General features: G+C 41.6%; 2 protein-coding genes and 1 long non-coding RNA gene across 4 annotated transcripts in view; 1 reads left to right on the top strand and 2 right to left on the bottom strand.

Moving 5' to 3' along the window:
• The window catches only part of LOC117462406 (glutamate decarboxylase 1-like), a 19,952-nt gene extending 10,034 nt beyond the window's left edge, over positions 1–9,918 (bottom strand). The window contains exons 1-6 of one of the 2 annotated variants that reach the window (XM_034104628.2): positions 8,341–9,918; positions 7,391–7,502; positions 5,474–5,530; positions 3,807–3,944; positions 2,897–3,139; positions 1,629–1,719 (exon numbers count right to left, since the gene is read on the bottom strand). In XM_034104628.2, the coding sequence (XP_033960519.1) occupies positions 1,629–1,719; positions 2,897–3,139; positions 3,807–3,944; positions 5,474–5,530; positions 7,391–7,466 (605 nt within the window). In that variant the 5' untranslated portion in view covers positions 7,467–7,502; positions 8,341–9,918. The remainder of the gene's footprint in view (positions 1–1,628; positions 1,720–2,896; positions 3,140–3,806; positions 3,945–5,473; positions 5,531–7,390; positions 7,503–8,340) is intronic. The other variant, XM_034104629.2, reaches the window with a different exon arrangement.
• Positions 7,445–10,116, top strand: LOC117462407 (uncharacterized). Its single transcript, XR_004553817.2, has 2 exons — positions 7,445–7,523; positions 9,917–10,116. It is a non-coding gene; the product is annotated as an uncharacterized lncRNA (long non-coding RNA).
• Positions 10,117–10,460: 344 nt separating this feature from the next.
• On the bottom strand, positions 10,461–12,429 carry erich2 (glutamate-rich 2). Its single transcript, XM_034105290.2, has 5 exons — positions 12,276–12,429; positions 11,579–11,768; positions 11,058–11,115; positions 10,888–10,959; positions 10,461–10,797 (listed from the first exon to the last, which is right to left on the bottom strand). Exons 1-5 carry the CDS (start codon positions 12,281–12,283, stop codon positions 10,637–10,639), a joined length of 489 nt encoding a protein of 162 aa, XP_033961181.1. The 5' UTR covers positions 12,284–12,429; the 3' UTR covers positions 10,461–10,636.
• Between the last annotated feature and the right edge of the window lie 7,517 nt (positions 12,430–19,946).

The raw sequence follows: 19,946 nt of genomic DNA, 5'->3' as shown, positions 1-19,946 counted from the left end.
GTGTGTGTGTGTGTGTGTGTGTGTGTGTGTGTGTGTGTGTGTGTGTGTGTGTGTGTGTGTGTGTGTGTGTGTGTGTGTGTGTGTGTGTGTGTGTGTGGATGGATGTGTGTGTCTGGGTGGGTGGCTGGATGTGTGTGTGTGTGTGTGTGTGTGTGTGTGTGTGTGTGTGTGTGTGTGGGTGGATGGATGTGTGTGTGTGTGTGTGTGTGTGTGTGTGTGTGTGTGTGTGTGCGCGTGTGTAGGTGTGTGTGTGTTGTGTGTGTGTGTGTGTGTGTGTGTGTGTGTGTGTGTGTGTGTGTGTGTGTGTGTGTGTGTGTGTGTGTGTGTCACTATGAAAGTGTGTGCCAGTGTGTGACTCCAATGGCCCGTCTCTTGGGGCAGTCTTCCAAGTAGGAGATGAGATGGGAAAGTTCTTTTTCCTAAGACGGTGTGATTTCCTAAGCTAATGTTTTGAGAAATGGGATCAATTAAGTGTCTCAAGTGCATGAAGCATTTGGTTTATTATCCTTGCATCTACTCCTCAGCAGCCAGGCCACGGCAGTGAGAGGACACTGGATGCTCCTTTCTCAGTGTGCAGATCGTCATGTTGTGCCATGTTTATGGCTCTATGCCACTAAGGCCATATTTCTTATGATTTGTTTTTCTAATATTATAATTTAAATTGACTGGTTCTACTTGGAAAATCAGCTTTTTAATTACTGTTATATTCTGTCTGTTGTCATGCTTTCTGCCTGCAGCTCAATAGTTGTTGTTTGTTGTTGTTTTGTGAGATTTTTCTCTCACATAAAAAAGATCAAATTGTTTTGAAATGTATTAGATCCAGCTTCCAGCTGGCCTACAAACAATATGCAACAGACTTTATAAAAAAGTCCTTGTTTGGTACAGAACCTGTAAAGAAGCTGATCATTTCCTCTAGAATCGTGAAATATATTACATATTTAAGGAGTCTATGTCTATTTGATCCAGTGTGAATTGAAACGCAAAGCTATGCTTGTCTCGTATGCGTAACTATGTTCAACATTCTGACATCGTACGGCTTGAATGATTTCCTGTTTTCCTCATTTTCCAATGATCATAACACAGAGTTATAGCTCATTTAGAGCATGTGTGTGTGTGTGTGTGTGTGTGTGTGTGTGTGTGTGTGTGTGTGTGTGTGTTGTGTGTGTGTGTGTGTGTGTGTGTGTGTGTGTGTGTGTGTGTGTGTGTGTGTGTGTGTGTGTGTGTGTGTGTGTGTGTGTGTGTGTGTGCCTGTGTTAATCGTGTGGTGTTGATGTGGTTCATGCCTTCTATCAGCCGGGGCCACCATGTAACTGTGACCTGAGATCAATATGCAATCTAAACACCCCTGGGGCTCGCCTGCCTTGGATATCCAGTACAGTGCAGTGGCAGTCTCCCCCCCCCCCTTTATATAACTGCCCTCAGAGGCTGTTGTTGTGACCAATTGTGGCTTGAGTTGAGGGAACCTAAAAAAGCATCACCATCGCACCATGACTTTATATGGCAACGACTGGGGGCTATTTCCAGTGGCCTACAAACTGGAAATCTTTAGTTGTCCTGATATGACTTTCAGAGGTGTTTCCTCCGTAGATAATACGTGTCATGCAAGCAAACAGAGCAGCACTACTTACATGTTGGTGTTAGCGGTGGAGGTGAGCCACTCTCCGGCCAGACCGATGATATCGAGACCACTGGAAAGCTGGTTGAAGAATCGAGGGTGACCTAAATATAGAAAAAATATCGAAATGTCTTTCCGATCAACAGGCCTTCATGATGCTTTATATTAAGAAAGACAGCAACTGATTGATCTGCTTTGTCTGAGTAAAGCGTTAAGAGAGTTATGCTGCATTTTTGTATTTGACATTTTTATCTTTATTTATAATTTTGCCTTTTATCTGCAATTTCCTTTGCTGATGTTGCTACACTGTAAATGTCCTACTGTGTGAACATTAAAGGATGTTTGATACTGATGAAACAGTATCCTTCAGGCTAAAACTGATCTCCTACAACTTATTTTGGAAATATATAAATAACAATAAAGAAACATAAAAAAACAGTTTTTCATTTGAATGTTCATCCATGAAACCAAAACGATCTGACAAAGCATTGTTCAGTATTTGTAATTACATTGGTAACAAGGCTATGACAGCCATTTAGACTAACATAATGCACACACCGTCTCTGTATAGGCCCAGAGCTGGAATGCAGTCATGGATATAAGCACCTTGTGGAGGTGTATGGCTTACATAATAACACAAGTGAGTCACATACATGTAAATCAGTGCTGCTTAATAGCAAGAGGAGAGAAAGGTCTGCTTTATATTTCAGTACCAGGGACAGCTCCTCCTGTTCATGAAATCGAGCACAAAAAATAAGCAGCGTGTCTCCGATTGAAAAGTGGTGTTGAGTTGTAGACACAGTAGACCCTGCCCGTGATATATTAAACCCGGGGGACAGTTTGAGCACTGTCGTTTTTAACAGCTTGAAACAGCCCGTGTTAGGATCCCCTCGGGCGACACTTGCCTTAATAAGTCAAGGGGGAGAGAAAAGGAGGATGTCAACCGAACGACCAATAAATAAGGCAGTCATTGTAAAGGGCTGTACATTATCTGCCAAACAGCTTGTGTTGAATTCACCAGTTTACATGAAAGTGATCAAATGGACACACAAGGTACTGTTCATCATAAAATGCATGTGAAATTCTAATAATATAGCCTATTATGCTTTGTGTAATGACGTATATGACTTTATCTTGGTCTGCAGATAAAAATACTATTCTTTAAACTGACAGAAGGTTAATTGCTTTTGCCTCCATGTCCTTTTGCTATTTAAACTAACATATGGCACCTCATGAATGACTAATTCTCTTTCACCCTTGAAGGTGCCTCGGCTAGCCTACCTGTCCGGACGCCATATTTGAGCGTGTCTCTGCAGTCCACCAGGATCTGCTCCAGGGATTCGGGCTGGTCGGACAGCTCCAGGTTGAAGCCCTCCATGCCCTCCAGGAGCTGGTGAGGGTGGTGGAAGTCCAGCACCTTGGTGGAGCGGTCGAAAGTCTTCTTGATGTAGTTGGTGAGGATGTCCACCAACTCCAACAAAAACTGTATTGTGGCCTCCTCTCCATTTTTGGCTGGCAGCAAGTCTGAGGGGAGAGGAGGAAGACAGTCATTTAGCGTGGGAGATCATTTTAGCTTAATGTTGGGTTTATTTTTCAAGGCCCCCCTATTGTCAAGATAAATGTTGACCTGAGCATGTTAATGACTGGCATATCATTGAATAACTTTAACAAAGATTAGGACTCATATACATTTCTTTTAAAGTCAAAATTTGATTTCTATGTCTATTATACACATATATACCATTTATAATAGGTTTTAGGCATTTTTACATTACTTTAGCCTAGCCTAATTAGGCTACCATAGCCTACTACATGTTCCAACATTTTGGCTAGAGTTCTTTAAAAGTGCTTAATTGTTAGCAAAGCAGCTAGGCTACAACATGCTGTAGAGCGAAAACACCTTACAAAAAAAACATACGGATATATTATTTGTTGTTGTTGTAACTGTTTCACATTTTACTGAGTTGACATGTTTGGTTTTAATATGACTCTAAATGTAGTCGTCGTCCTCTAACTCTAGAGAGTTTCATGTAATGCTACCAATAACGTAGCAAAAAGATAAAAGCCACCATAGGCATGCTGAGAGGAGGCCTTGAACAGAGTAACGTTGACAGCCTCACCAATAGCAGCATTTCAAGCTTATAAGCTATAGCTTATTTTTTGTGAATATTTAGCCGAAAAAAGTTGTCACCTCTGGCGAACAGGTTGGAGAAGTCGGTCTCGGTGAGGCGGAAGCGAGCGTCCCGGTCACTGTTGTCGCAGGAGAGCAGGTTCTTCTGCCCCGCGAGCCTCCCTTTCTCATCCAGGCTGTTGTTCTTCTGCAGGAACCCTAGGGTGTTACATGGCGGAGAGCAGGAGTTATCACCAAACACCTCCATCCCAAACACGAGGGAAAAGATAATAATAATTTACGAAAAAAATATCAATTAAATAATAATAATAATTGTTAAAAAATTCAAGTGGCATATAAACAAGTACGTGGTCAGCTCCTGGAAAAAATATGTGCTGTCTTGATCAAGTCTTCCATAACAAATGCTTTTCTGGTGAAGGCCCAACATATATGGCCAACACACACACAGGAAAGAGGTGTCCGCCCCACCCATGTGACATCACAAACACCTCCCAATGAGGGAGCACCCAGTCCTGATGTGGAGGAGGGGGGGGGGGGGGGGGGGGGGGCAGGTCCGGAGAGCCCGTGGCGATGACCCTTATACAGCTAATCAATGCACACCAAAGAGGGGTTAATGACGGATGCATGCATACCCCTAAAGCAGTCTGCCCCTGCAGGACCTATATGTTCTGAACTCATTATTGATATTTTTCATTATATATATATATATATATATATAATATATATATATTTATATATGCAGGGTGGTGTGGGCCTAATTGTGCAGAAACACTTGGAAGTCAGACACATGAGCGTATAAAATATTGTCTCATATTTGTATATGGAAAAATGTTAAATCCATACTCGAAATCGATATGTGAGACCATCTTACTACCACCATAAATACATATTTCCATTTAATGTCCACTCCAGTCCATTCAAATGTAATTTAGGCCAATCAAAATCTATTGGTCATTTTCTCATAAATGGCAATATCAAACGTATTCGATTCTCTGGTCTTAATTGATTTCCTGCCATAAGAAACAGAACATAATATCTTGAATTGACCACATCTACGTGACATTAATTCTTCTTTGCATTGCTGCAACAAAAAACACCAGAATACATTTTCATTTTTGAGTCACTGAAAGAACCAATTCCTCCAAATGCTGGAATAATAACCACGCCTTCCTTGCAGCATCTCTTTTAAAAAGGCCATCAGTGAAATTGACAGTAAGACATTTTTGTATTCTTTGTTGCAAAGAACTGCCTGCCTGCGAAATGAAAATAGTTATCTTTTGTTATAGGTTATTGTATGGGTTGCCTAGGGCTTAATAACCTGGGCCTGTCTCGAAGAATTTTCTCTTGGTGGCGAAATCGAAAAGACATGGGGGGCGTTCAGAAGCGGTCAGGGGGTTTGCACCGGGGCTCTTACCATCAGACCTACAGGCTAATGTCCACTGACCTTTGGAAGATGGAAACGCACTGTGACAGTCGTGTATGTCGCTACTCTAACAGCCTTTATTGTGGCCTGTTCCAGGCCTCTAAGGGGTTTATTTATTTATTTAAAAAGGCCACCCTATTATGACCCTTTTAAATGAACAGAGGCAAAAATGCACATCACTGCAATACTGCAAAATTGATAATCACACATTCATAGGCCAAAAAGACTCCAAAATTGCATTTTTCTCAGAAGAAATTATATGAAAAGAGTTGTCGTGGAACGTTTTGTGTGCCAAATAACTTACCACAAATCTTCATCCCCAGTTTCCGTGTGCATCCGTGCATCCACGCATATTCGTTGGCTAAAACAGAATGTCAACGTTTGAGTTTGTGCACTGCAGGCCGCTGAGAGAGCGTGGATGGTGCGGATGGTGCGGATGATGGATATAAAGCTGGTGGAGCACAGTGAGCACAGTGGAAGCGTGATGCGCACGGCTCCTGGCCGGGTGTGTGACTCTGAACACTTGTGTTGGTTTTTTCAAGCGTTAAAGAGTATTTTTTCTCATTGTTTGGCTGAGAAGGTATTCACTTTTGTATTTACCACAACCCATGCTAATTATAAAGGGATGAGTCTTATAACATTTCCGATTTAAGTTCAATCAATAGGCACCGGACGCACGGCACATCCGCGCCGGCTCACACACCCAGCCAAGGGGCGGACTGGAATTAACGCCCGTGAAATGAGCTCACGGAGGAGGGCAGGAATTAATTGAGTGAAACACAGTATGTGACTGGAGCGAGCTGGCAATGCCTGTGGCCGGAGAGTCTATAACTGGCTTGATGCAGAAACGTACAGTGCGTGTCATGCATACACCCACAACCGATGCGTGGTTGGACATGCGTGAGCAGACATGGAGCAGAAGCCAGGGGGAATAAAATGCAGAGCGCGCGGCGGCGAATACACCTGATGGAAAACTTTCACAACAAAAACAAGTATTTAAATTCACTGAAGCAACTTCACTGTGAGAGAAAGTACAGCTCGAGGTGCTGAGGCCAAGGCACCAAAAGATAAGCAGACATGCGTGCGCACAGACACGCGCGCAGACACTACTTGCCGGAAGGCGTGAGATGGAGCGTGGAAAGAGATAATGGCAACATCCAGCAGCAGTATACGACAGATAATACAAACATATTTTTTTAAAGGAACGAATTCACATTTGCAATACATTTTAGCTTTTTTTTGTAATGTGTTTATTGATAAAATGTTTAAAAGTTACATCTTATTCGATAAATAGAGAAAATATGGATTTGAATGCTCCCCAGGAAATGCACCTTGCTTATTTCCTTTTACATTTGCCCAAAGACAAACAAACTGTAATTATCTCCCAGCGTAGCATTGCAGGTGGCTGCTCAAGTGCACTATGGGGTCGATTTGTTTGCATGCGACAAAGGCTTAAAATGGCTAATTAACCCGTGGGTTAATGTACAGACTAATGTATCTGAATAGGTCCAGCCACTTTAAAAAAAAAAGGGGGAAAAAGAATAGCATTTCTCCAAGAGCAATTAATATATGCAGCCTTAAGGGCCGAAAACATGTTGTGAAACGAGATAAGATTTACCATGATAACATAAATCCTAAATAAAACACCTTTTTTTTGGTGAAGAATCCTACAAAATAAACATGGGAATACATATATAATTAAAAAAAACAGGAAACGAAGGCGTTAATTCAGGAAAGGGGAAGATTGTTAGGAATATATTCGTTCGGAAAATGCATTTATTTTTAATGTTTGGACTAAATGCTCTTGCATCATTATAAATAGCCTACCAAAGCTTTAATAGAGCATTATTTCCATCGCCAGGCAGGGCTCGGCGCGCACCGCTGCTCCGCCAGACAGAGACAGGCAGCTGATGGCTCTGTTTTTAACCGGAATGATTAACGACGGAGCCCACACAGGAAATGGCCCGGGCGAGACTCGCTTTTATCAGACAGAGAAGGAGGGGAGGAAGGGGCAGGGAGGCAGAAAGAAAGAGAGAAAGAGGCGTGTGTGGGGGGGGGGGGGGGGGGGGGGTTCGCTTTAAGCCTTCTTCTTGGCACTACATCGCACTGTATGAGTGTCTTTGAGCAAGGCACCGAGTCCGGAGAGGGACAGCCTTAACGATCGTGTGCTCCCGGGGATCGATACGAGATCACGGTGTTATTAGCAGAGAAAGGACCTTACTTGTGGACGGTGGTATTAAATTGGCGGAGTTGGGGTCCTGCTCCCCGCCGGTGGCTCTCGGTTCAGACGATGCCATCAGTCCTCTGTTATCTCCAGCTGGGAAATAATTCAACTGCAAACAAAACGGTCCAAGGTTAGGAGCAATTCACACCTACCATATACATTATTTATCTGAATAACTACAGTGTATTTTATTTGTAGACCAGGATTCAATCAGAAAAATGCGATTAATCCCCAAATGACAATGGTTCGGCTACAAAGTCGCGCAATTTGGAGAGAAATTGCGCACGACGCGTAGATACGCACGTCTGGATAAATCGTCTCGGTGATATAACACAATGCCTTTGTGGGTTTATTTATTTTGGAGATAGCCTGCTATTTATTGCATTCGAATGGCCATTAAATAGCTACTCATTCCGTTTCATACATTAATAACATTTTAAAGATAAAATACAAAAGTTATCAGCTACACATATAAGATACGTTGTAATAGCTCGAAGCAAAGTCATATTTTTCCATTATCAGTGGGGTATCAGACCGTTATGATGCATACCTTGCCATATGACATATTGAGGACAATTTGACGAATGGATGCCATGATAGATTGACGAAGTTCTTTTTAAACAGGCTGATTTATTAAGCAAATATTGATAGGATGCAACTATTAATAACCCACGTCATTTAGGCTACCTATTGACTGAGCGATCGACATTTCAATTAAGTTGCGCTTTGAACAAGCGCATCCCATGCCATCATCACTCAATGTCACCATGGCATGAGAGACAGACAACTAACTAATTCCTTCTGCCACTCATCTGGCACGGCGAATTATAACATATTTTTCTTTTGTTGGTATATTTCTAACCCCTAAAACTATGATAAAAAAACACCTGTGTGATTTTTTTTTTTTAGTCCTATCAAATTTCAAATGAAAGGAGGAGACATCTTACCGGCTCACAGGTTGTCGATTCCAGATAAACTAAAGGTGTTTCAATCGCCTCCAAAAGGCACGACAAGCAACAGTCCAGTGATGGCGGAATACCAACAGAAAGCGCGCTAATAAATTCCCATCCAGCGGCGCGCAAGTGACCCGTTCTCCCTCAAGAATATATCTTTTTTTGTTTATTCGTTATTTATATCTCAGACTGTCGGCTGCCTATTGGTCTCTTCACGCAAGAATGAGTCACAGCCTTGCCTCCCTCTGACGACTAATGAAGCTTCCCTGAGTGCCTGTGATAGCCACAATCCACTTGAAGAAGCCTAAAAAGCAAAAAGGAAAAGCACCAGTGACGTATGTGTATGTGTGTGTCACATGATGGTAAAAAGACAGCAATTGACCTTGAGATGACAAACACACTTGGGTTTAAGATACAATACAATGGAAATCGGCTTTAATGGGCACCCAGAGAAAGCCATGATCCATCCACTGTAATACTTACCTTCATGAGATGACAGCCCTGCATGCGTCATTATTTTTGACCTGCACCTTACACTTTTTATAACCTTGACATGGACAATAACACTGAGACATCAAAGTGAATCCAGCCTGGCTTTGACTTATTGTCATCCTCATGCCTGTGTCCTGGCACTGAATGGGCAGCCATTATGTTCATTCACTCACTGCAAATTACACAGGCTTTATCAGATGGCGCTCACACTTTCTCTTTTCACGAGTCATGCGTGGAGACCGCTCATAAAGATACACCCTGACATGTGATAATAACTCAGAACATACCGGCTGATAGCACGCTACACTGTCGGATGCTGATGGTGTAACCTTTATCAAGTGATGATATTACAGAGTGCGGAGAATTGTAAAAAAGATGCTTTATTGTCAGCATCCTCATTCAAAGAAATGCCTTCAGTGCAGGCACGTGCAAAGATATTTTGAGGGGCTGAAACGCTTAAAAAAGGGTACCCCCATCTGATTTTAGGTGTCACACAAGAGCACTACAAATCAATAAAAAAAGTGTATGAAATAATACAAATCTGCACACTTATCATGGTCAAGCAGATGTCCAAAGTAGTCCAAAATGTACAGTTAACTCAAATCTGTATAAATGTTATTGATAATTACTAAATGACCAGTAAATATGTCATCTCTGAGGCAGAACACCTATTCCTATACCTTGTGTCCGTCCACATTAAGCATTTTTCTCCCTGCATGTGATGTATGATATATAAAACAATATCGCACAATGTGATTGCAAGCTGTGCTGCATTGTTTGGGAGCAAAAGTGAATATGTTTATTCACAGGGCACTGCACTCGTTATTTGATGTTAATCATTCCCACAAATTACAATTACTCACCTGGAGCCTTCAAAGGCAAACATACCCAATTGCTGCTACAGTGTGACATGAGGTGAGGCATATGGCTTCACTTCTTTTTTTGTGTTGCACACTTATCAATAAGTTAGACAAGTTTGGATTGTATGATGATTACATTTGCTTTAACTTTTGTGACGACCCCTCCACACCACGTGGGGTGCCGTCTGGTGGTGGGTGTGCTTTGTGGGTGTTCACAGGTTCATGGCTGATGAGTCGCACCTGTGGGAGGATACCTGCCTGATGAGCGACACCTGGAAAGGAAAAGGATATAGGAGGAGCCCAGCCGTTACGTCGCTCTCACTCCTTTGGGCACTCACTCCGGGCCAGCCTCGGGGACCTGTTGCTGGTTCTCTTCACTTCGTTGGTTATTGAGAATAAACAATTGTTATTTTCTTACTCTTCGTCTCGCCTCCCTGCTTTTTGTTGCAGCCCAGGAGCCGGGTTGTAACAGTATCTATCACGGGCTACTCATAGTTATGCAACCACAACATCTAAATAAAACAATTATTTGTTTAGCAGCGAACCAAAGAAGGTCAATGCAGTGTTGCTCAGTGTACTGAAGCCTGGACTTGTGCAAGCCCCTTCTTTTCAAGGACTGTTTACAGTTCAAATGTAGACTTGTTAAAATAAATTAACTATACTTTTATATGAGAATATAAAGAATTCTGGGTTTTCCTGAAGAGACATTTCTTATTTGTTGATGGGGCTCAGTTGGAAAAGTAATGTTCAGCATTTGCAAGATTATAGGTTGTCCACTTTAAATATTTTATTTGCAGTTAAAATGTGAAAATACAAACGTAATTGTCACAGCTTTTACAAAATACACAAAGAAAAGGTTGCTTGGATTTAAATATATACAATTGTCCAGAAGCAACCAGATTGACAGTGACTCACATTCAGTTGTATTGGTACAATGACTAAGGATGAATGTGAGAAGGAGGACAATACTTGTGTCTGTTTACTTGCTTTTCTTCAGGCTCATCATCATCTGATGATGAGCCTGAGCTTGTAGATGTTTCCTCAGCTTCATTACCCCCGTCAGCATCTTCCTTCTCAGTGCCCTGCCCTGTCTCTTGCTCTGATAGAAAAGGCATGACAAAATCTCATGGTGTGATTTTGAATATGCTGTGTAGGTTTTTGTACAAAAAGATTTAAAAAAACACTTTACCCTGTGACAGCTTCTTCTGGATCAGCGGGAGAAACTCAGAGGCCTCAGGATTGTCTGGTTCATAGATTAGAACTGAAACATGGAATGAAAGAAGAGGCAGCGTTGGCTAACATCACCGGTGGCTGATTTATTGACTGACAGACTTCAGTGGATGGATGCAGGATACTTACTCATCCGACACAGTTTGCTGGCCAGCTTCAAGTCTCTGACCATCACAGCTCTGAGGAACTGAAATCAACATTTTAGCTTGAGTCTCAATCTCACTTAATTATAACAAAGATGATGCAAAACATAATTTGCTAAAACAAATGATAAAATGATTTTTGATCAGAATCAGAATGCTTGTGTTTATATAAACAGGAGAAGTTGTAGTGAGAGTGTCCAATGAAATAAAAAATAATAAGATAAAATAGAATTAAAATATGTTTATAAACATTAAAACATGTTGCATATAATGTCCAAAATACAATAATAATATTTAATACAAGAAGTTTAAGTAACGTGTATTCCAATATATACAGTTGTGTGATAGTATTAAAATAAAAATATGAATGCCAAATTGCACAGTTTACGAGGGTTTTGTTGCGGATGGTCCTAGTGTCTGTCTACTGAGGCATCTGGAATGAAACAGCCCATCCTCTCAGCGGTGCATGAAGTGTGTGGAGTCATTGATGGACATCATTCACTGTACCTTCATTATCAGCTCCAATGGTGCCTTAATGTCTTCATCCTTTACCTCCTCTTCCTCGCACTGTGCTTCCACCATATTTGGCTCATGTGTGGGAAGAGGAACTGTACCTAAGTCTGCATGGCACTTCTTCAAGTCTTTCATTTGCAGATCTTCTCCAGGCACTGCATTGGCCTGTGTGTGTTTTTGAACCCTGAAATCATAATCGTTTGTTTATCAATACCCACCTCTTGTCACATCGCCTATTGACCAATCAGAGAGCTTGCTCAAACCTATGTGTTATAGAATGAATGTTAAAAAAACGTTATTTTGCCGTTCTCCACACAGTACAAGACAAAACAAATGAAGACACTTTTTTTTAATGGAAGTAAATGGGGCCTTGTTTCACAACAGCTAACCTTTATCATAACTATTTACATATTACAGGATAATCCAAGTTTCATTTATCCAGCTGTATGCTGACTACTTCCCAACATGCATTTTCCCCAAAACGTTGCTATTTATTTAACAAAAGCTGAAGCATTCTGTTACTGTAATAAATGACTACGTTATTATAGCATGTTCATTTACAAGCGTAGCCAGTTAAGTGCTAGCCATCTTAAGGTAGCATGTAGCTAACATCATTATTTGTAACCATTATATATTAACTGTACTGTTAATTAACGTTCGCATATGTAATGTATGTAAGCCAGTTGCTCACCTGCTCATTGAGGAAGATACCTCGACTGCAACTCAATATACTTATTCTTTAAATTGTGAAACGTTCATGTGAAGTTAATTAAGGGTTCCTCATGTTATGGCTAACCTAGCTAGCTAAGTTATTTCAAGCAGGACAGACGCAACAGCGTAGCAAACAGTCGTTACCATAGTAATAGAGCTACTCAGAGTCAGTGCTGCCTTCATGGCTGTCGGAAATCTGGCAGTTCTAAAGAATTATGCAGACTACAAATAAATATTGTCGTGCCATGACTTTTGGAGACTGAAGAAGCAGTTGTGCACCACTGTACGTAGTTGTTTAAAAAAAAATCTATTTTAAATAGATAATTATGCGCTTCTTTTTATTGTATTGGTTGTTCAACTTTAATTAAGTCCATTATTATCAGGTGTTTTAGAAATATGTATAAAATGTTACTGTAGTCTTCATTACATTTCTTTTTGGGCTAAAACATCACTATGCTACTATTTATTATTCTGCTGTATATATTTATAGGCCTACACCAGAAATGCAAAGCTGTTATGGTTGATTTGTGGAATTTGTTGACTAAAACCTCACCAAAAATACATTTGAATGCAAATTAAGTCAAATATACAATATCTAAGCCTCAGAAAAGATATATCTTGAAGGCTTTTCTCCCTTGCCAATCTTACACAGCCTAGCTGTCTCTGACCACCCCCCATGTCAGCCATTTGTCATCCAATAAGTAGCTGTAACTGCTACATTAGCTGCCCATGCATCGAAAAAAGCTGCCCTCAGTCTTGAATCTGTGTGTCTGTGTGTGTGTGTTGTGAGGATGGAGCTGGAGGTATTGTGTGTGTGGTTAAAAGATTCAGGTCACGTCAGCACTTGGCTGTACTGTTTCACGGTTGTTTTATAATTTCAGGAAGATACAAACTGTCATATTGACAGGCTGAAGACTTCCCACAGAGACTAAGCACATGACTGACAGGCTTGCTCATTTTGTGCCAGAGTTTAGAGCAGTGTTTAGAGAAAGGTGAGGTTAGTTTGGACTGGTAAATGTGCATGCTTTCTCTTCACCTCCTACTCCATCACACACACACACACACACACACACACACACACACACACACACACACACACACACACACACACACACACACACACACACACACACACACACACACACACACACACACACACACACACACACACACACACACACACACACACACACACACACACACACACACACACACACACACACACACACACACACACACACACACACACACACACACACACACACCAATTAGGCAGTGCAGTGAAGTTGCTCGGACTGAGCTCTCCCTTGGGTTCCCTCTCATGCACAGCGACATGCCACTGAACCATGTGCGTGTGTTTATAAGTGAGTGTGTAAATGCTTCTGTGTAGGCTGTGTGTGTTCTAGAGTGCAGAGGAGGGAATACGTAGCATTTCATGTGCTTTGTCAATGCATTAGTGGAAGAAACTCAGCAAAGAAATGAGCAACTACACATCCACTAATCACAGTCTATTTCTCAAAGAATGTTGTGGAATTCTTAATCATTTAGATTCTATTTTTAAAAGGTCAAGGATTCATTCAGACTTGTCGATTTTGCTTCATCAGGACTCTCTGTGGTGTGTTTTGATTGGATTAGATCTACAAAGCAGGCTACATAAGCAAACAACCCAACAACTGTAATCAAAGAATGTTCGAGAAAACAGGTTTACAGGGATTTAAACGTGCCAAATTATGCTCATTTTCAGGTTTCATAATTGTATTTTGTTCCTCTACTCTGAGATGTTTACATGCTTTAATGTTCAAAATGGTCTTTATTTCTCTCATACTGCCTGTGCTGCAGCACCTCTTTTCACCCTCTGTCTGAAACCAGGGCCCAGTCTGCTCTGATTGGTTAGCTGGCCGGCTCTGTTGTGATTGGTCCTTCCCTTAGCCTATCACAATGTTTCAAAGCACTAGCCAATCGAAGTGCAAGTGTTAAATAGTGATGTCACTAAGTAACTGAAGTAAACAAGGAGTCCAATTGAGGGTTAAGTATAATAACTATAGCTCCACAACTCAAGAAGTTGTAAAGGAGTAAAACAAAAAAAAATGGAAAAAACGAATTGGTGTCCAAAGCTTGTAGACACCATCAGTTCATTTTTTTATAGATTCCCTTGATGGTGCACAGATGTCGGTCAAAAAGTTGAGTATTGAATGATGGATAATTGCAATCCTCAATGGCTTCCATCTTGCCTACGGTTCTCACAAAATAGTTATTTGGAGGTGTAATAACTCTTTTGCAATTGCCTATCATTCAATACTAAACTTTTTGACAAACATCTCTACATCTGTACACCATCAGGGTACTTAACAGTCAAAACAGTGACCTCCATTTTGCCATTCTTGTCCATATGCACTCGAAATAGTAAGTGGAAGCAAGGTGTGGAAGCCATGTGTAAAGTTCTTGTGAGCCGCAGAATCAGTTTTGACAATGTCAGCTAGTTTTATGGAGACCTCCCTCAACCTTCCTCCCAGAGAACAGACAGACGGACACAGAGAAGCACAACACACACACACACACACACACACACACACACACACACACACACACACACACACACACACACACACACACACACACACACACACACACACACACACACACACACACACACACACACACACACACACACACACACACACACACACACACACACACACACACACACACATATGCTCAAACAGCACCAGCAGCCCATCAGGAACACCTGCCATAGATGGTTGATGGGAAATATAGATATATATAATATATATTCCGCACAGACGACATGATAACAGAATCATTTCACACTTCAGTGATCATGGGCACATTCCCTTTTGTGTGCATGTATGAGGGTGTGTGTGTGTGTGTGTGTGTGTGTGTGTGTGTGTGTGTGTGTGTGTGTGTGTGTGTGTGTGTGTGTGTGTGTGTGTGTGTGTTTGAGAAAGCCCCAGCATGCTCATCTATTAGTGTGCTGGCGGGTTGTATGTACTGTCTGTGCCTTGAGAGACTCTGCTCCTCACACATTTCCATAAGACGAGCCCCGGGGCCGACTGCAAGAGAGAACACAGAGCAGGGAAAGGGCCTCGTCACAGTCCTGCAGGATGTCACGGTGTGGAACGTGAAGCATGTTCTTCTGTGATGGAACGCCACTGAACACACTGTTCCCATCATTAACAGGGATCAGCATGAACTAAACAAAACCACATCACGCTGTCACAATGGCCTCATCTGTGTAACTTTGTCTGTGTATGTGGCACGTTGAAGCAACTGTGTCCTCCAGCACGTGTGTTTATGAAGCATCTGTGCAGGTCTATCAGTGTGATGTGGTGTATGACCATCCATCCATCCTCACGCCGCCTCACAGCCCCTGGCAGGCTGAAGGCTAATAATAAATGCAAATTACAATCAGAGAAGCAGATCGGAGCTGTAGAGGATAATTGCTCCATTATGGCTGTGTGTGTGTGTGTGTGTGTGTGTGTGTGTGTGTGTGTGTGTGTGTGTGTGTGTGTGTGTGTGTGTGTGTGTGTTTCTTGTATAACAGAGACGGGTGGGGGGGGGAGTTACCGAATGCCAGGTGCTGACGTAACACACAGACTACATAACAGGACAAGTGAGGTGTTACCTTATTGATTTATTTGTTGGACAAAATTCTACTTTTCCAGTAGGAGTGCCATGTAAAGCTAATTAAAGTGTCTGATGCAAGAGAAAGAAACACCGTCCTATCGATCACACGCTACCCCTGAATGCCACAAGCTGTGTGAGTATTGTGTGATTTCAACGTCATTGACAGATTAGGCCCGTGGGTCTGTCTCAGTGACATTCTTCATTTTCCATTTCATTTCATTTATTGGGATTCTCATTAGCTTCATCAACACAGAGGGTGGTTTGTTCATCCTGGGGCGCGCACACAACATTTTGTTTCAACAATAAAATATACTCAGGTAGGAAATATAACACTGCTAACAACCTCTAATATGACTCATGGACAACTAAAAATCAACTTAATCAATCAATTGTCCTTCTCCAGAGAGTTAGATGAGACACCTTTCTGCTCTGTTACAAGTTAACATAAATGTTCATCCATGTTGAATTGTTAAGCTTAAAAGTGTAAATATGACACATTGGGGGTTTGCTTAGCTAAACGTCTTTGCTGCTGCCTGGTTCTAGCCTCATATTAAGTTTACAAGCTGTCTGTTATAGTCACCCATGAGACCTATAGATATTACATGAACCAAAGTGGAAAAACGTTAACTTTCTGTGTTAATCGGTGAGATCATTTCTGGAAGGTGACTTGTGTTACTTTTGGAGAGAACCAGGCTAGTTATTAACACAATTTCTTGAGGCAAGCTGCAACTAGGGTTGGGTACCGAGAACCGGTTCCGGTTCGGAACCGGTTCCAACATTTCGATTCCAACGGCATCATTTAGAAATGTGAATTTCGGTTCCGCTTTTCGATTCCTGAGGAAATGTTTCTCGCCGCTCTCCGTAGCCTACTGCATGACTGCGGCGGGGCGGGACATTTCCTACAGTGTAACCTGAGACCAGGGCCGGCCCGTTGCACTGGCGTTATAGATGTTCGCCTAGGGCGCCAGATCTGTGGAGGCGCTGCGCTGGCAGCTCTGGGAGAAAAAAAAAATGTTTTGACCGTTGGTGCTCATCCTAATTTTCGGCCTTGATGTAACAACATTCATAATTAAGTAAATGTAACACCCTTTTCACCCCGGCTACACGTTTCATTTGCCCTGTACGATGGGCGCTGCAAGTGATTAAAATGGGGGATGTTGGCTTATCTGGCAACCGCAGCTCACAGCCAAAATGCGAGTGAGCTAGGGAGAAAGGGAGGGCGCTGTTGTTATTAGCATCTGGTGCTAGCTGCTCTGACGGATATAAGAAGAAGATGTTTCTACAATGATGTGGAGGGAGAGTCCTCTCCAGTCATACTGAGAGGCTGATAACTACAGCTCAGTGAGGTAAAGGACTCTGAGGGTTTAAATAGTTCACTTTAGTCTAAGTTATCTCAGTGGGTCTCAAACGTTTTGATCACAATTTATGTAAACACATATTTCCAAGGCATTCTTTTATAATGATTGGGATAAAACAGGTTTGAAATCATTCCAATGTATACTATAGGACAGTAAACCAGACACATCGTTTTAAACTGGAGAGATAAAAACATATGCATAAATAAAATAGTAAAATAAGATATGAATGAACAACAAAAATAAAATGCGTTACATGTAGGCTATTTGTTATTTAATTATTAAAATGTAAACCGATCTTTTTCATATGGGTGTTTAGAGTTGTACCCCCTAGATCTAGTCTCTAGTAATTCTGCGTGTGCACCAGATTGAAGCATTTTACTTCAAAATGTTCAAACATTTCTTCCCGGTATGCCTGAGAAGGCAGATATGCTTGTTTTTCTCAACAAGAACTGTTTTTAAAAGTTGGACTGTTGCACTGTTGTAGCAGTGGTTCTCAGGTTAAAGTTACATAGCAGTGAATATAAACAGACTGATTAATGTGAATATTACTTTAAACTAACCTGTGTAAAAGTTTCTCGAATAAATGTAATTTTGTTGGTGGAAGAAGCATGTATCATTTTTTTACCCTGCCCCTCAAAGAATCGGAATCGAGAACCGTTAAGAACCGGAATCGAAAAGTAGAATCGGAATCGGAATCGGAATCGTGGAAATTCAAACGATACCCAACCCTAGCTGCAACCTCCTGATCTGAAAAAGGAACTGCCATAACCCTGCATTCTCTCTAAGGCCAGCAGAGGCAATTCCACTGGAGAAATACGATTGCATATAGTCTTTGGAAAACTTCCTAATTGATTTACTACCAAAGTAAACATTTTCCTAACACGTTTATGGTGTCAAGTGCTAGGTTCAAGTCTTCCTTAATAAAAACTGTAAAATGATGGTCTCATTTAGAGAAAAATAGAAGATCAAGTGGGATCAGATTAAGGGCGTGGCTACCATGTGATAGACAGGTCCTGACTGGTTGTTGTTCGTGTTATCGCCTTTAAATCTTTTACTCACTGAGCAAATACACTTTTATGCATTTCACCAACATTTGTCTTTCAAAAAGTGAACAGTCTGGAACTCGTTTAAAAGGTCCCCTTGATTCTCGATTCATGTTTATCAGTTCAGTTTATCATTTCTGCAAAAAGGCATCGCCTCTGTCCGCTTTCCTTCATTCAAATGACATTGCGTGAGTGCACACACACGTACAGTAGCAACACATGCTGAAGTGACACGTCAGATTATTGTGTTTGCTCTATTAAATCACTCACTTGTTTCTGTCCTCGTAACATGAGCCAAGGGGTTTTACCGCTAATATTCATGTTATTAGCCATGCTTTGCTTTTAATGTGAAATCTATTTAAGAGGATAACTCCTGCCTCTGGGCACTTTATCATCCGTCTGTATCACAATCATCATCATCTGTGACTTGGTAAGCACTCACTCTTTCCCTCTCACGGCCACACCGCTCACTGACGGCGCCGGCCCATCTGTGTCCCTTTCAGCCCATTCATCATTTTACTCACTCATCAACTCTGTATTTCTTCATTTTCTTTCCTCACTCCATCTCTGTCTCTGCCTCACTCATCACCCATTTCAGGGGGCTTTGCGTTCCACCCCTTCCTTCCTTCCGCTCCATCCATCTGCCTCCCACTTTCCACTATCCAGCTTTTTCCCTGCTTCATTTTCTGCCTCTGTCCTTTCTGCTGGCCACCCATCCATAAAGGAAGATGTTCCCATAACGGAGCATACAGAAATTCACTTTATAAGGGGACTTGAATAGCATATTAAAAAATATGTAATGATGATTGCGCAAAAATATGTCCAGGCAAATATGCTCTGTATTGAAAAGATATACAGAAGCAGCGTTCAAAATTATCATAGCAAAAAGGTATACCATAAAAGGCACACATGCTTATTCCCACAACCTGGAAGTGTGAGAGAACTCTTTTTCAACCTTTATTTTAAGGATATAAAGGTGCAGTGGAATGGTAAAGATGGTACAAGAGGTATACTTCATGAACCACATTTAACAGAGATCCTGGCTGGTTTAAACCTTTATGGAGATTTCAGAGAGAAACAGGGAAGCATATGAACCTCCATGTATCTCTTTCACACAGACAACCTTAAAGGTCCTTCAACTTCTTATTAAAAGAAGCGATGGGCCCCCTACCCCACTTCCTGCTGTTACTCACTCGTGCCTATTTTCAAACTCAACCACACACCTGCAAAGAAGCCGAAAACATGAACAAACTAGAGGCGTTCTTGAGATTAATGAACCCTTGAAACCCTTACTTCCTACCACCTACTCCATGCTCCCTTGCTCTTGACCACATTTAGGTCCGTGACTCAGACATACAGAAATACAAACCCATGGCACATGTTGTAATTAAAACACAAACACAGACTCACAAGCTGAGCGATACCAGCAATGCTTTCAATCAAAGTCTGTTCTGGCCACTTGTTCTGTTTTGTCTCCATCAACTCCTGAGGGAAACATGTAGCTGCTAAATGCTCCATGGACAACTTAAGTTCTTAACAAACACATTACTTGTACGCAAGCCTATACCGGTGGTGTCCAGTGTGAAACCACAAGTCAACAAGTAG

The sequence above is a fragment of the Pseudochaenichthys georgianus genome, chromosome 17, assembly GCF_902827115.2.
Source record: "Pseudochaenichthys georgianus chromosome 17, fPseGeo1.2, whole genome shotgun sequence".
Taxonomy (NCBI): Eukaryota; Metazoa; Chordata; class Actinopteri; order Perciformes; family Channichthyidae; genus Pseudochaenichthys; species Pseudochaenichthys georgianus.
This window is presented reverse-complemented; position numbering and strand designations above follow the sequence as displayed.

Excerpts from the sequence above, each read along its gene's own strand:
- erich2 (XM_034105290.2), bottom strand. Across the intron at positions 11,116-11,578 it reads CATTGGAGCTGATAATGAAG|TTCCTCAGAGCTGTGATGGT; the intron begins GTACAGTGAATG and ends TGTTGATTTCAG. Across the intron at positions 10,960-11,057 it reads CAGCAAACTGTGTCGGATGA|TTCTAATCTATGAACCAGAC; the intron begins GTAAGTATCCTG and ends TCCATGTTTCAG.